Source organism: Vidua chalybeata, chromosome 9 (assembly GCF_026979565.1).
Source record: "Vidua chalybeata isolate OUT-0048 chromosome 9, bVidCha1 merged haplotype, whole genome shotgun sequence".
Classification (NCBI taxonomy): Eukaryota; Metazoa; Chordata; class Aves; order Passeriformes; family Viduidae; genus Vidua; species Vidua chalybeata.
The window spans coordinates 26567033-26584153 of NC_071538.1; the positions used below are offsets into that span (position 1 = coordinate 26567033).

The 17121-nt window shown below is 36.4% G+C and overlaps 1 protein-coding gene across 4 annotated transcripts in view; it reads right to left on the minus strand.

The window, feature by feature from the left end:
- PTPRC (protein tyrosine phosphatase receptor type C) overlaps nt 1-17121 on the minus strand; it is a 64871-nt gene that overhangs the window by 8568 nt on the left and 39182 nt on the right. For 2 of the 4 annotated variants that reach the window (XM_053950965.1, XM_053950966.1), the window contains exons 3-21: nt 16859-16885; nt 16286-16411; nt 15405-15503; nt 14042-14074; nt 13579-13806; nt 12915-13040; nt 11963-12088; nt 11196-11330; nt 9883-10041; nt 7351-7547; nt 5563-5623; nt 4789-4897; nt 3904-3935; nt 2645-2760; nt 2035-2125; nt 1862-1938; nt 1589-1625; nt 1068-1165; nt 69-194 (exon numbers count right to left, since the gene is read on the minus strand). In XM_053950965.1, the coding sequence (XP_053806940.1) occupies nt 69-194; nt 1068-1165; nt 1589-1625; nt 1862-1938; nt 2035-2125; nt 2645-2760; nt 3904-3935; nt 4789-4897; nt 5563-5623; nt 7351-7547; nt 9883-10041; nt 11196-11330; nt 11963-12088; nt 12915-13040; nt 13579-13806; nt 14042-14074; nt 15405-15503; nt 16286-16411; nt 16859-16885 (2003 nt within the window). The remainder of the gene's footprint in view (nt 1-68; nt 195-1067; nt 1166-1588; nt 1626-1861; nt 1939-2034; nt 2126-2644; nt 2761-3903; nt 3936-4788; nt 4898-5562; nt 5624-7350; nt 7548-9882; nt 10042-11195; nt 11331-11962; nt 12089-12914; nt 13041-13578; nt 13807-14041; nt 14075-15404; nt 15504-16285; nt 16412-16858; nt 16886-17121) is intronic. The other 2 variants (XM_053950967.1, XM_053950968.1) reach the window with 2 other exon arrangements.

Sequence of the window (17121 nt, forward strand, 5' to 3'; positions counted from 1 at the left end):
CTCTTAAAATACAGACTCCAAATAGACACTCCAGTTCCAGTCAGTCTCACACTTTTGAATCAACTTACATTTGTGATGTGCAGTTTCTGAATGACATAGTCTGGACACGTTTTACTTTCATAGATCTTCACAATGATGTCCCCATACGTTGCAGTCCCATTCTCCATTGATGGCCAGTACTGAGCACATTTGTTCTGTGAAGGGATGAAGTTAAGTAAGCAGCCCAGCAGTGAAGTAGCAGAGAACTGAGAGCTAGAAAAATGCCTAATTTAAAGTAGATGGCAACTCAGTATAGCTTTTCCAACTTTTCAATTCCAAATATCCAACAACTCAGGTCTCTGACCTGAAATTTATGGCCATGGAATTTAACTTCACATGCATAGTGAGGAAAAAAAATCCTGTACACTAGTTGAAACAATGAAGAGTGACAGCTACTGTTGCCTGATGGCTGGAGAAATGTTTGCAGCTACTTCCATGCCTTGTTTTTCAGTCTTCAATGAGGGCTGTTGCTCCTGCCTGCCTGTAACATCAGATTGGGTGTGCTGTAAATTTGCAGGCTGTCAACATCTTTAACTGCAGCTAAAACAGCAGCTCCCTTTCTTCCTGCTGTACCTGGAATAAGGAACAAAAGCAGGCCAGAAGCACCCAACCTTCCACCTAAAAAAAGGCAACAGAGGTAAAATAATCTTTCTAGGATCTACTGAGGACACTGCCAGGTTACCAGAATAGATAGGAGAAAAATAGAAACCATACCTTTTCTGACAGATCTATGAGGAGCTACAGTTCTACCTATTCTGGATTAATTAGCTGTAATTTGGAAGCTCACCCTCTGCTATGTATTGCTGTGACTAAAGTGATATTTTCTGGTAAGACTGGTAATTCATAAGGCAACACTGTTTTGGCATGCTTTCCAACACAGGTTCTGCCACAATGAGAGAACAGTGAAGAATGAAAAAATAAAAGTACTTAAGAAGAGTATGTAATTCAGCACAGCACAGCAATCCACTCAGTTTTCAGAAAAAAGAAGGATGGAAAGATAGAAGGAGGGAAGGACGGATATTTCTCACCCTCTTTCCTTCCTCACAGCGAGTCACCATGACAATAATGGTTGCCTTCTGTTCCCAGATCATTCTCCAGAAATCATCTGTGGTTTCATCCTTGGGGCCTAGAAGGAGATAATTTAAGGGACTTTTTCAGAGTGCAGCCACATGGAAAAACACCTGCATGCTTAGCCAGGCAATCTGAAGAGCTAACTAGAGATCATGCAAGCAATAGCCATACACTTGATTTCATTATGGCTGCTGCCATTAGGCTATAAGATTTAAAAACTCTCATCTGTATCTTTAGTGCATAGCTATGAAATATGAAAACTTTTGGTGTAAAATTATACAACATGAGAAATCTGTCTTTGAAGTACGATTTATTAATTGTCACTAAATTCCCTAAGCAAAAACTCATTGACAACTTTGTCATATTAAATGTGGAAATGTCAGATTTTCATTTTTCCTTTAAGTTTACTAATAGGATTTTACTACTCTAAAAAAATGGGTGAATAAAGAAAGCATATTCTTTTAAGATTATAAATTACCTTGTGCAGCAATATATTTTCTTGGTTCTTTGAAGCCCTGTGAAAAGTACATTGTTATTAACTTTTAGATAGAAAGCATGAACAATCTAAAATATTTAACTAAAAATAAACTTTAAAAATAAATTCAATATGCAACAATTCAATTATACCAAATACATTACAAAGGTGAAAGCAACCCCAATGGAAATCCTCCAAGGTGCTGATGCTTTAAATGCACAGACTGCAAGATTTCTTCCATAGTGTCTGAGACTTTTTTAATTAAAAATCACTCACATCAATGTAACTTGCATTGATATAGTCTGATCCTGGATCTCCTGGCATCTCTGAGAGCTCAACACGGTTATGGTCATCTGTTTAAATAATTTAAACCAAAATAATTATATTATCTCAAGGCAGGGACAAATCAAACATATATGAAACATGCCAAAATTATTACAAATACTCACATGGAAGAATATCAATGTAACGGTTTTTGTTCTGATTATGGCTCTTTTTGGCCTCCTTTATAGAAAATTTACTGAAGACTCTAGGAATACTCTGTAAAATACCAAATTAATTTTATTAGTTAAGCCTCGATTTAAAATAGTCAAATGAATATGGAAATCATTTGGAATTACTGAATCTGGAAGGTAACATACTGCATAAGATATTACTTCATATATTTCTTATATCAAAAGTTAAAAAAAATCTTCTCCTTAATATAGTTAGCATATATCTCCACAATTACATATTATTTATATCCCCATGGCTATGCAGTAAGGCAAAGTTTAAAAGTATGTATTAAAAGGTACTTTAGGATGAAAAGTATTTAGACTACATACTTTATACTTTTGCTGAACACCTTCAGGAAAAAAAAGTATTTTCATCTTAAAATGGGGAGAGATTGGTAGCAAAATTAACTGAGGACCATTTGACCTTAGATGAGAATCCACTCAATTTTCTAGATTATTTATTTATTTATTTCTAACTAGTACATGTATTTCAACATGCTCCTGGATGGAATTCTTCCAACCACCTGGATAAAAACCTGTGGTATATTTTGAGTGAAGGGCAAACCTGAAATTCTTCCAAGAAGAGCCTCCCTTCATCTGCAATCTTCCTCTTGTATGTGTCCAGCAATAGCTCTGAGGGTATTGGCTCTATGTTGAGAAGTTGCTTGTCATCATCTTTAACTGTGTAAATAAGTCAAATGTTTATTGTTACTGAGATTGAAAATGTCCATCACACTTCAGTAAATGTGATTCTAAAACTGCCAGATAAATTAACAAAAGAACTAAACTCTTTTAACTTGGTGTATTTATTTTTATAAAACTGGTGTTTGCCTGAGCCAGCTGTGAGCAAACAGGCTGTGGGAATAAGAGAACTTTTCCAGCTCTGCTGCCTGACTGGAGACACCTCTGGAGGAGCCCACACGCAGGGGCAGCACATCAACACTTTTGCACAGAGTGGTGACTGTCACTTCCAGGGCACAGCAACTGCCTCAGCCCCCACAGAAGTTACACAGCCTTGCCTTCTGCTTCAGTTCTGGTCAGTTATTGTCAGTGATTAAAATATAACAATATGTATCACCTAACTTCTTTCCACATTTTCTCTGGTTTATGTTCTGAGTTGCAATAATCTGCAATATCATCCTGAATGAAAAAATAACAATTGAACAAGTTTTAACACCTCTTACTAGACATATATTAAATTTTCATTTACATTGAAAAGTTGTATCTAAGCAAATGGATTTGAATTTCAACACAGTCCTACTTCCCATTTAATGTAGTTTGTTTCTGTGAATTTTAGTGTTCTAAATTTTTGTTTTTCATGAAGCTTTCTGGTATTGACTGATCCTGTCTTTCTTCACAGGCTTTGAAATCTTGTGCAAAAAGGTGCACAAAATTTTCAGTCTTTGGGATTTGAAAGCCTTCAAAATTTTTCAGTAAAAAATAACTGGCTAATGTTCAATCTCTTGTTTTGGAAAAAGGTCACAGAAAAGGGAAATTATTTTTTAAACTGGATTTTATTGTGGATTTATTCTCAGTGTTAAACATACCATAAACATTGTCTAGGATAACTGTAACTGGGTTTTTAATTGACTAATAAATAAGAACTTTTCAAACACTGATGAACTTTCAGTTCACTCAAGTATATTCTTCTATGTATTTACTGGAGTATTTTTGTCCTCCATATAAGGTGTTATCATGTTGATATCTGTGTATGCAACCTAGAATGCAAATAACCCAAAGGTGGTAGCAACACCTGAGACTAATTTTATTTCCATTTGCTAAATGGAAATAAATATAAATTGCTAAATATATAAAGATACTCACCTGCAACAAGGTTCACGCCTTCAGAAGAATTGCTGTAAGAAGCAAAAGCTCCTGTAAATGCTTTGACTAGTAAGATATATATGATAATAAGTTAAATAAAGTTAGTGAAACAAGAGTGCTGTCTGTAAACAAGCGTGCTACACCCAGGATTATGCAGAGATGGTTGGGATTCATGTCCTCCTGTCCTCCTGCCCTGAGGCAGAGAAACAAGGTGGCCACATCAAAAACCTTTAGTGTCTGCATGATTATGCCTATCTCACCTACAACAAATGTGTATTTAATTTCTTCACTGAAGTGACTGCTCACACCATCTTCTCTTGCTAGTGACAGAAAACTAACACATACCTAAAATATAGTAAGTTTGAATGCTAAGCAGCCACAGGCATCAGGGAATGTAATGGCCATCCTTCTATTGCCATCCTGTCCTACAGAACTGCTGAGCCATCGAGAGGTCACTGTAATAAGCAACACCTCCCTGAGATATTGTTTAGGGTGAACAAGCATTTAAGAGAGTTCCAAGAAAGTGTGGATTATTTTCATTACTTTAGATTTAAATCATGAAGGAAATGTTTTCCAGATATTTCTGAATTTTTTTTTCACAAAACTAGGGACAAGTCATTTTGTTCTGTGCCTCCAACAAGGGTAGAGCAGAGAGATTTTAAATCTATTTCATTATATTTGTTTTGTTTGACAAACACCAAAAGATTTGTTTCTTTTAAAATGATTTAAAGGTAAAAGAATATCTTTTCCCAGTCATTCCCATTAATGAAACATCAAATTTGTAACATTTTGTCACTACCCACTGTGAAATCTTGTGGAAAAACCAGAAGTCACCCCCATGCCCCTTCCATTTATGTAAGAGAGGGAGACAAACATGAAGCTTACCTAAGCTTTTTTTTGTGAAGATCATAGATTTTGTACAGAACCAGTAGTAAAGCAATTACAGTCACAATGATCATGAATGCCAAGAATATAATCAAGGCTCTAGAATTATCTACCAACAGAAAAAGAATACATTTGTTATTTTTAAATGACTTGGAAAAAAAAAGAAACCTGTATACTCCCTAGAACCAGTGCTCATCAATTTTTGGTTTGGGGTCTTATTTGAGAAAAAAACTAAACAGGTTTGAGTTTGCTATGCCAAAGTAGAGGAGGGAATTTTATGTTTTCATTAAGAAAACTTTCCCTTAAATTCTCCATGTCCATCTGTCAAAATGCTACAACTCACTGGTTCAGCATTACTGTGCTTGTCTCCTGCTCTGTGTGACCTGTACAGTGCAGCTCTCACTTGTTCCTGATCTGGGAATTGGGAACCTCTGCCAAGTCACAGATGTTCAGTTCCTGAAATGCAGGATCCGAACACAGGAAAATAATCCAAAAGTGAATCATGTCAGTTAAAGAAATTAATTTCCAGTTGCATTTGAATGTTTCCTGAAGAAACCACAGCTGTGTAATAACTCTGAGTTATGATTAATGACTCGTCAACATGATCTGCTACATTAATACTGAATGGGGATATTTTTCAAATGCAGATCAAATATTAACTATAAAACAGGAAGTTTGGATTTTTAACTAGGAGCAATTTAACTGAATTCACAATTTACATTATTTATATTATGCTAAAATCGAAAGGTAAAGATGTTGTACATATTTACTTACATCTGGTTTTTATACTCCCCACTACTACTGTCCCATTGTATACTCCATTAAAGACGAAGATCTGCATGCAGTGGGTGACAATAATAGAGATGTTCAGATATGACAAGTAAAAATTTCTGCATATAATTCTTAAAAAACAAAGCACAATGGATTTTTCAAATTCATCCATCTATTGACAACACCATTGACAGCAGTGTCTGCTGTCAATCTCTGTATTGACATTTATAGTGCAGCTCAGGTTTCTACCCAAATTACAGCAAGATCTGGATTCAAAAATATAGAGATGACAGGAAAAAGAATTTAGAAAAATAGGAAGCACACTTTACAAAATAAAAATCAGATGCATCTCAAAGTAAAATCAATTTTGTCTTTTATTAAGCCTCTCAAATCTGAAAAATAACTGTGCAATAGATAAAAACCCCATTTTCTGCAACAGTAAATATACAAATAGTTCACTGAATTTGATGGTTTTAGTACAAATTTATGTATGGGTAGGTAATTCATAGAAGTTTAATTAAATAGGGTGTTTTCTTGCATAATTAATTTTTGGGTACTTTAAATGGTATTAAAACACTAACTTTGTTCAATTGTGTTTATGTTTTGTCATATATTTAATATTTATGTTTTAAATTTCCTTAATAGAAATTCCTGTCAGATCTAAAAGACAGGTTGCAGTCAAATATTTCACGCTGGGTTTCTTTTTCATTGTGAGTTTTCTATAAATTGACCAGAGTCCTTTCATTACCAGCTAAGCCCATAAGGCTTTCTCCAGTTTTTGGGCAAGAATTAAGCAAAATATGTGCAAAGCAGAAGCCAGGATTTAGAGGTGCAGAAGCAAATTCAGTCTGTAAGGAAAACTGCTCACTGAAAATGGTGGACAAAACCTTAAATGGCACAGAGGTCCTGTGCTACTGGGACAATGCAGGGATCTTTTGCTCCTACAGGACCTCATCTTTACTTTTCAAATATAAAGCTCTCTGAGCAGAATCTGTTGGGAAAATCCTGACAAAATATTGAAATGAAACTGAGTTTACTCAAGTTCCCTGAAACTACATTTGTGCAGGTAAAATCAGAGAAGGAGGAAAAGACTGTGGGGAATAAGCAAAACTGCTTCCTAAAAGTAGTAAAACTCCATCACTCTTACTGGTTACTTTTTTGTCTAAACTTTACTGAGAGGAGCTATCAGGAGATAAGAAATATTCCTACTGGCCATATTAAGGGACTCACATAAGACCATTGGTTTTGCAGGCAACCCCAAAAGGGTGAGATGCCTGACAGATGAGAAAATTGCAGGAAGCCTTCAGGAAAGTGAAGTGTGTAAACAGAGGATGCTGTATTTTGTATGGACAGAAGGACTGGCTTGTAAGAGGCTGATGTAAGAGCATGCAAAAGGATCTGAACTGCTTTACACTAGTTAGTCCCCGAAGAACCAAAAATCTTCATTCACTAAATGGAATATGTTTTAAAAACTAAATTATCAGTCATAATCAAGAAACTATTTTAATCTTATGGAAACCCCAAACTTCTCCTGAGCCAAGTACAAACAGTCTATTCTGCTTGCATTTTTCTTGCTGTTAGAACCTATGTGGATTGATTGCTTGATAGGTTAGGCACATATGCATTTTAGTTCCAAAATAATAATTACTTTTTTATACCTAAGGCCTATAGGCTATAAATTGACTTCTCTGACACCATATTTGCCTTCTTTCCCTAAAATGAAGCATAATATGATTAAACAATGAAAATACAGCAATATTTTATATATTTTAATACAATAAACTAACTTACCTTAAATGTATAGTTTGTCAGGTAAAAGAGATTTTCTCTTTTAAATTCACATTTGCTTTCGCTTTCAATTTTTCCATCATTCTCCCAAATCAATTTAAATTCTGCATGTGGTCCAAACTGTCTTTGTTCTTTGCATGTTATCTGGACAGCATTATCAGCTGTCAATGTTGTTTTAACATTATTCACTTTTTCTGGTACTGTAGACAAGAAAAAGGGTTACTTGCTCTATTTCATCATTTCACACCCAACATTTCGAGCTGTATGTGCTCATGTCTGTTTCCTGTCTTCTCTCAATAACTTTATATATTCTTCCTTAAAAATTTCAGTCCCAATTTAACAAGATAAGTAAAATCAACTTTGACTTAATCATAAGCTTATCTAAGCTGAAAGAGATGTGAAGTGGAACTGAAATGCTCTACTGACAGTCAGACTGCAAAAATACTATGATGGCAAATCTCTCTTACATCTGATATCACTTTCTCACTTGAGGAACATGGGGCAACAGACAAGACAGGAGAAAAAAAAGAGTTCTCCATGTGAATATTCGTTTCAAAACTATTTTAAATTAAATTTTCTCCCAGAAGTCACTAGTATATTCTAATATTTGGAACACTGTCCTTATACTTAAGTCTGGCCTAGAGCCAACAAAAATTTTTAATGATACAGAATCTGTTAAATCTAATCTGTGGTTTCAAACTCTAGTTTCTTCTGTTGCAGCAAATGTTGCAGGTTTCATATTGAGGGGCACAGCCAAGGACCTTTCACTATGAGCTGATAAAACCTTTCAGAAAGTAAAATGAGGCAGCCTTTGTAAGGCAACCTCATTTCAGTAGCCACATTTCAGTAGAACACCACCATGGAAATTTTCTACAAAATGATGTCAACTTCCAAAACAGCATAATGAGAAAAAATAAAACCCAAAAAACTGCAGCTGATTTTTTCTTCATCTGAAGAGCTAAGACCTGTAAGGCTCTATAAACAGATCAAATATCCCAGGTGAGGAGTGGCAGGATATTTGACTTGGCTGAGTGTGAGGTTACATCATAGCTGATCATTTTTATCCACAGGGCAGATCTGTTAGATTCCTATTCCACATGCTGCTGAAAGAGCTGTGACAAGGAGAAAGTGAACATTTCTGGAGGCAATGTGTTTGTTGAAGATGAAAATATCTTTTATAAAATGTAGGGGTTTTCCTGCTTCCAAGGACTTGTGTTCTACTGATATATTCTTCAATTCAAGAAGCCATAAAACTCTTCCACTTCCTGCTTATCTTGTTATTAACTGTTGTGACAGCTGAAGAAGGTCTAATTAATACCATTAATTCATGATGCAATTTGTTATTTTCACAAAAAATAAGGGGAATGAGGTTGTTTGCACATCCATAAACTTATATTGAAGACTTTAATCTTCACCTGAGTAATTAAAATAAGTGGAATGCAGGAAGTGGGGGCTTCAAAATATGCTCAAACTATATTTTCATAGAGAAAAGAACCATGATCATGCTCATAGTAGGGCTGCCTAAAAGTTAAAGCCATATTTAAACTTGTATTACAGTTAATTCTCAGATCAACTTGTTTATATATATCAGTAAATTAACTTATCAGAAGTTACACAGCCTTGCCTTCTGCTTCAGTTCTGGTCAGTTATTGTCAGTGATTAAAATATAACATGTATCACCTAACTTCTTTCCACATTTTCTCTGGTTTATGTTCTGAGTTGCAATAATCTGCAATATCATCTTGAATGAAAAAAATAACAATTGAACAAGTTTTAACACCTCTTACTAGACATATATTAATTTGTCATTTACACTGAAAAGTTGTATCTAAGCAAATGGATTTGAATTTCAACACAGTCCTACTTCCCATTAATGAAGTCCCATTTTTGGTGGGACTTCAGGTGACAATTCTGATCCCTGTATACTTCAAACTATACATTTGAAAGGATAGCCCCAAAAAGATGCACAGATCTTTCTGTCAGCAGAAGGGTTGGCAAACATTTTTTCATCTTTAGCCTTATGTTGGAAACTGCATACAGGTACATCCAAACTAACTGACATCCACTACAGGTGGACAGTGTTGGTGTAGCCTGGGTCTACTTCAAGCAAACAGGTAACTACACAACAGAAGGTACAGGCTGCACATCTTTCTAGCTTTCATGCCACAAATTTAAAAACAAACTTTTAAAATTCTCTTTTTGTTTAATTCAAAATGTTTTCTTTATATTGGGATATAATGCTTCCTAAAGATTTCATGAGAATTTGAAATTAATGAAATCTTCTTTTTAAAATTATATCTATATATATATATATATAATATATATATATGAAGTGCATAATTAAAAAATAGATCAACATTAAGTAATTTTAAAAGGGACACTAATTATATGAATGTCAGTACAATTATTTTCATTTTAATCAGTTTCTTGGCAAACAGTAATACTATGTATAAAATATAATGTACTACTCTAGGAAAATACAAATTCTTTGTGTTAGTATCAGCCTAGGTCATAACAGTTAGCAAACAGATTTACCTCCTGCATTTGTTACAAATGCACAGCTTTTACTTCTACCTTCAAGTATGTCATTGTGTTTGTTGATTGTATATGGAATCACAGATACAGAAGCATTGGTATAAGGTTCAAATCCATTGAAAGTATAGTGAGTTGTGTTGATTTTTGTGTCATGAAACGCTGAAAAATGAAATTAATAAAATTAATTAAATCTATGTTAGGAGCACAGGAACTCTTACAATTTATCAGAGCTATCTGAAACCACTGTCACGTGTATTTCTATTTTAATTACCTTAATCTGGTTGCTTTGCTTAGTAATGCTAAGTGAAGGCTCAGGAAGAAGAGGAAATACATAAATACATAGAGTATTTACATACAAAGAGTACATTCAGCCTGGGAAGGGGTAAGTACAAAGGTGTCAGTGCACACTGAGCAAGTCTCTCCTGGTGTGATGCCTGAGATGTGGTGGTAGTCGTGCTTCCAGGAGTGGCAAACAGCAGAAGAACAGACTTGCATGAGAAGCAACATGAGCAGAGCTACTGCCCACACTGCCCTGGGCTTCGGTGCCTCGGGGAGCTGGGGAGCCATGGCCTTTCCGTGCTGCCTTCTGCCTGCTGCCATGTGGCCTCCCTGCAGCCACACATTACTGCCTCCCTCTCCTACACTGGCCAAGCCAAACCAACCACAGAAACTGGCTTGTGGGGCTGCCACCCTTTTGGATTTTGGTCAAATTTGGGGCCTGGAGAATGGGAAACATGATTTGCATCAAGGAGCAGAGGAGCATGACAGCCTTCGGTTCCTGTGGCAGCCCAGGTTTACATAACCTGCAGTATGTGAACAGAAAGGCTGAATTAAGCCTAAAGGATCAAGCCAGGACTAGCTTAAACCTGATATATATTTATTATTATCAGGCTCTTCATATTAAAAACCTTATTTTCCAGTTCTTGTTTTGAAGAAAAGCTTGCACCTGGAGAATATGATCCCAGTGCAATGGATACAAATTTGTTCATTGAAATGTAAGATGGCCTAGACCAGCATATCTGGAAGGAGTGTCCATTCAGCAGAAGACAATCCCCTGGCTATACCCATCTAAACATGTTTATGCCTAACTGCCATGCATTTGTGCCAACTGAAGGGTGACAGGGTCAAGTCCTGACATGGTAAACTCTCAACTGAAAGTTCAACTGGAACAACCTTAAAGGAAGGAAATTTTAATGTTTGTCTGAAAAATAAATTGCAGTCTTAAGAGACTCCAATACGACTTGACAGTGCATTATACCTGGTGCTCTGTAATTATGTAATGCAATGAATTATTTAACAGTGAATATACTTACGTTTGCCTTCCACAAAAAATTTCACAAAGTAGCCATGTATGGGACCATTCGAAGTGTTCCTAGGTTCTGTCCAATTAACTGTTACACTTGTGGTATTTTTATTTATTATTTGAAGGTTTTCTGGTTCTCCTGGAACTATTGTAAAAGAGAAATAACTAGCAATAAATGAAAATAAAAGTATTCCTCTTTTGACCGATTTTGATTAATTAGATTAAATTTCATCTGACACTAAAGCAAGATACCAACAACATGTAATATTTTTTGTACTCTATTTCAAGAAGATATACATAAGTATAGACTGAATATATGTAAAGGCATCATATTACAGTAATGTCATAAATTTAATTAATTCAGGACAAGTGAATACAGCAACATCACATTTTACTAAAATTGTCCAATGTCTTCAAATGAAGAATTTAAAATTTGTTACAGACTAGGTCTGCACTTTTTTTGTGTGTGCATCTTCATTCAAAATTCCATATAGCTGACCATGTTCTCAGTCTCCAAAACAACAACAAAAAATAATCATGGTCTCTGATGGAAGGAAAGAAAGGCTCCGACTGGAAGACTGAGAGGGTGATTGCAATGAAAGAACAACCACTAGGGCAAGAGACCAGGAAGGAGGAGCTGAAGGAGAAGCTGCTGAGTGTGGCAGAGAATGCTGCTCAAACTGTATCTTTAACCCCAGGAAACCTAGATAATGGGTTTCATAGTAGGAGTTCCCAGAAATATGTGGAATGTAAACCAAAAGTAAGCATTACACTTACCACCATAGTCTGTATATATGGTGAAGTCTCGGTTGGCAACATTGCTTTCATTAAAATATATGGATCGAATGCAGTCGTACCGACGGTTTGGCGATAAACCTTCCAGCACTCCACAAGTTCTATTATCTGTAGACACAAGAAGAGCTTTATCAATACTTTTCACTACTCCAAAAGCATGTGGCACCATTTTAACTGAGATTTTCTCTACCATATTTATTTGATATAATTTCTAATAAGCTATCATGATATTCCAAACACAAAAATGTACAACCTGATCTAATGACTAGATTTTAGGTTCTTGCATACTAACTTAGTTTGCATAGACCTTTACTTTTCATCAGTAAAGGTCATAATTTGACTTTCTAAGGAAACAGCTTTCCTACAGAAATCAGAACATGTAATGGGGAGTCCAGCAGAACCCTAGAATGGCTTCCTAGCTCTTCAGCTCCCTGAAGCAGGAAATCTCCAGCCCCAGACATTCATCACCCATTTTTCTGGGACACATGAGGCCATTCAGCATCCATATCTGCCCTAACACAGAAGGTGTTTCTGAGCCAGCATGTGCTCAGGCTGACTGACTGTGAGAGCACAGAGCCTGGCCTCACACCATCCTGGAGCCAGTGGCCAAGGCAGCCTGCAAGGGGTCAGCTCACAGCACAAGCACAGACTGCAACATTTCCATACTGCTCAGCTCCCCTCCAGAAAATCAAACAGGACCTCAAAATCTCCAGAAATTGTGCAACTTGTGAAACTGGTAAACTCAGCAAAAGAGGCCTCTGGGTATGAACTTTCCCAGATCCTTACTTGTGGGGATGGTAGTCCTCCAACTGGCAAGCCCAGGAATTCTGAGCTACCCTCTCCTCAGACTGGCACAATTAATTTAAATCTGTCAGGGTTTCACAAAAAGACAACATCAACAGTGCTTTTAAAGATAAATAAATAAATAACCCACTTTTAGAATACATTGAAAGTGTCTCGTTGCAGATAACAGTCACATTAGCACAGGCAAGTGAGCTACTCCAACATAAATTGGCAGAGGTGTCGTTTGTGTCCTTGACTCTAGGAGGTTCATTGGCAACTGGAAAGGAACAATATTACACATCATCATGACATTGGCTATATTGAGTCTTTAAGTAACAGTTTGTTCATGTTTTTTGACTTGTTCTGCAATATGAAAATACAATCAGCATAGAACAATATACAAAGAATTTAATAAGAAATGGAAAGCAAAAATTGAAAAAGCCTTCATGAGATAAAGACACACAGGTATTCAAATAATAAATTAATGTTTTAGTGCAGACATTCAGCGTAAACACCAGCTTTGAAATGGTGGCTGGTCTTGCTATTGTTTACCACAATGCATATGGCCAATGCAGTTAAAGTTCCCTTTTTTCTTTAGAATGAAAAAAGTACAGTTTGTTTTCATTGTTCTTTAAGAAAATACTGAGAAGATTTAATATACAACTTCAAAATAGCTTGCAAACCATGGACAAAATATGAAAACTTTCTGTCTGATTCTCTGAAAAGCAACAAGGATAGACAAAGAAATTACTGCATATAAAAATAAATTCTAAAAAAAAGAAGAAAAGAAACTACTAAAACCCTTGTACACCTACCTTTTGGAACAAGAAAAGAAGAAGAAGTACTGTCTGAACACTTGCCATTTTTAACGTCAACAGTGTAAATCTGGCATTTTGGAAGCTCTACTGAACTGTTGCTGGAACTCACAATTATGTCTATGCCATCCCCCAAAATAATATATTCTCTGTCTTTAGTGAGACTTTTCAGTAAAACTTCAGCCATTGTAGGGTTGTTCTTAGAGTCTTCTATGTCTCCAATAATATCTAAAAGAAAAGCCACTGTAAATGGAGGTGAAAAGACCAGAACTGTTAAATAATTTTAATCTTACTTCTTCCAGAACTGGAAGACATTTTATAAAATAACTAATTGATCAGTTTTAATGCTAATTGATCAGTTTTATTTTTTTACTGATTTATCAGCTTTACCAATTTTCTGTATTTGAGTTTACTATTTGGTCACATTTCAAGACTGAAGGAGAATAAGGGGTTTGGTTCTTACCACAAGATGCTTCAGGTATCGCTGTGGTAGTTTCTATAAGAAAAGAAAACAATATGAAGGTCTGTCTTAACAGATTGGGTATTTTTTTCCACAGAGCATTGAAGAAGGGGGACCAGTACTGTCCCAAACTCTCTTTTCAGTATAAGTAAATGTATTTAGCACTCATCTCATGTTCAAAATAGGGAAGAAAACATCAGCTATACATAACCCCATTTTTAACTAGTTATTTTAGGGTTCATGTGTCTTTCACAATTTTCCAGTGAAATCAATGAACTAGAAATGAAACTGGTTATTAGTAATATTTCTGAGTACAAAGTTACACAAGAATATTCCAAAATCACACATTCTCATAGCAGTATGACAAACTACAGCAGTTTTCCAGGATATGTGTGCTGTGGAATGGGTAACGGAGCTGTATAAAATGTCACCACAGAAACAAAATTTACCTGCTTTTTGCACTGCCACTTACCTTTGGAAAAAGATTTAAACAGTAAAGATTGTTTAATGACTACTTTTATACCAGGATACCCAAAAGAAATTTTTTGCTGGTATTTTCTGTAGAGAAGCTTGAGCAAAGGACTTCATTCTGAAAACAATTACTTAACATATCCCAAGGTAAATGTGTCACTAAAACACACTGATATCTAATTTCTTCATATATGGCAGGCCCTAGATTTGCCTGCCTCCAGGCTGGGAGTCACCAGCTGGATAGTGGCCCTAAGGAGAGGGCAAACTGAGAGGGACCACTGGAGAGTCACCAAGACTGTAAGGGGCAGAACACTGACAAATAAAAGCTACGTTCAGTTTGTCAAAGAGCAGACAGCTACTTGAAGGACACTTCAAAAACACAGAAAGTGTCCATGTACTTTGCACATGCACATACATATATTTTACTGACCTGACTAACGCCTTACAGCCCAATGGCAACTAAAATCACTGTAAGTGCTTGAACTACTAGATGCCAAGAAAGTATTACTGCTGTGTGAAACCAAAGGGAAGACATCAGAAGACAGAGAGGCACACAGATCTTGGATGTATTCACACTTCTTTTGCTGCTTGGGCAAATTTCTGTGAATAACAAGAGGAGTACTGACACAATAATTGACAGATTTACCCTCCTGCTATATGCCACTCTGTGGAAATAATTTCTGTTTTGCACTTGCTTGACAAGTAACAAATCTGGTATCTTTAATATTACTCATAAACAGTTTGTAAGGTTCCTAAAAACATTGTAAAGTTTAATGCAGTTGTATGCCTAATTTGTATGCTTAGGTTTGATACATTCTAAATTAATTGCCTCATTCAAACCCATTTTCTGTGCCTGATGTATCAGAACTGTGGTAACTGTGTGCAAGTTTGTCACCTATTGTGTGAGTGGAGCTGAGAGTGGGGCTGATCCCAGTGCTTGCTGGCATGTTGACTGAGGAGGTGGTGCTGTGCAAGGATGTTGAATTGTAATCATCTGTAAGAAAATAAACAACATATCAGCATTAAAATTGAAATTCATTCTTTCATATGGCTTTGTTGTCAGAAATGTCTTACACTACAGCACTTCTCTGTTTTTGTTTTTTCTTATGGAATTTTTGTAATTTAGAGAAGACTGCTGAAAGAAAAGTGATGTTAATATATTAAATAAACAAAAAAAAAGAGTATTTATGCAGAAAGCAAATTTTTAGGAGCATACCACTTACAAATGAATTTGCAAAAATGACAATATTTAGTCATAATTATAGATGAAGTCAAAATAAAAATAGTGTTACAATCTGTGAACTGGGAAAAACTAGACCATTTTACTATATTTTTACAGTGAAACACAATTATGAATAGTGCTTGTGCTGTTGCACAAACAGCAAATCTAGGTAGTGCTCATTTGCTGGTCATGCATCTTGCTCACTATATTTCTTACTATACTTCATTATTTATCTCCCTGTTGTCTCATTGACAGGTCTCTGTATTCTCTTTTAGGCTCATTCCTACTGCTCTTGCTTTGGGGACAGCCTTGTTGGCAGCAGGTGGCATTTTGATGCTACTGTGGTGACAGCAAGACTCGGCCTTCAGATACCAGACCTGTCCCTCCGATACCAGATCCTGCACATAGTCCTGGCATTGCCACCATGCCAAAACTCAGACACCTTCTCCATTTGATGAGCCATGAGCTGAAGAAGGCTACCCTGGTGCTGAATGACTTCGTTTTCCCCTAGAGTTTTGAGAGCAGAGCGTGGCTTCTAAGGGAAGAGAGCAAACCTGCAGAAGCGTCCCCGAAGGCAGAGGGGGTGCGTGCGGTGAGGGCAGCAGAGCTGCTGCTGCGTGCCGGGCTGCTCGGGGCCGTGCTGGGGCTGGAGAAGTGCGTGCTGTGTGCGAGGCTGGCACCTGTGGGAGAGGTACAGCAGGGTCGGTAATGCTTCATTCATGTGTGCCCGGCCGAGGAGGGACAGAGCTGCCCACAACACCTGGGTGCACTGCTGGAACACTCTCATACTGAGACACTGGGAATTTTTAACAAAGCAAAGGCACATCAAACATTTAAAGTGCAGGGGATTCAACAGGTGTCAGATGCACAACTGGTGAGTGTATTCTTTTTTGGTTATGATTGTGCATTCCAAACTAAATGCTGTGTTTTAAAATATACCTAAATACATTACTCAAAACCAGACTTGTCTGAAATTCCTGCCTATTAAGACAGCATATTTCATTTTGTTGGGTGAATGAAAAGGCATTATACACTCTGTGAGGTAATTGTGTGTGAGAAACAGAAAGAAGAAATTAACAGGGAAGAAAAAAAATCAATGCAATTCTTCCAAGTGAATTGCTTCTTACCAGGTGTGATCGTTGTTGCCTCCTGCCCTGAAAAAGAGAAAGAGAGAGAAAAAGTGTAAATTAAACTTTCAAGGAATTTGCCAAAAATATAAAGACACATTCCTTCCTCCCAAATATCAGCTAAGCTTTCCCCAGGAAATTACACATTCTTAAGTTATATTTAGTGGATACAGCAACAACCAGACACCCAAAATATGAAGTATATGGTCACAGAATCACAGAATCACAGGTTAGGGCAGGGTTAGAGAGAATCTTAATCATCT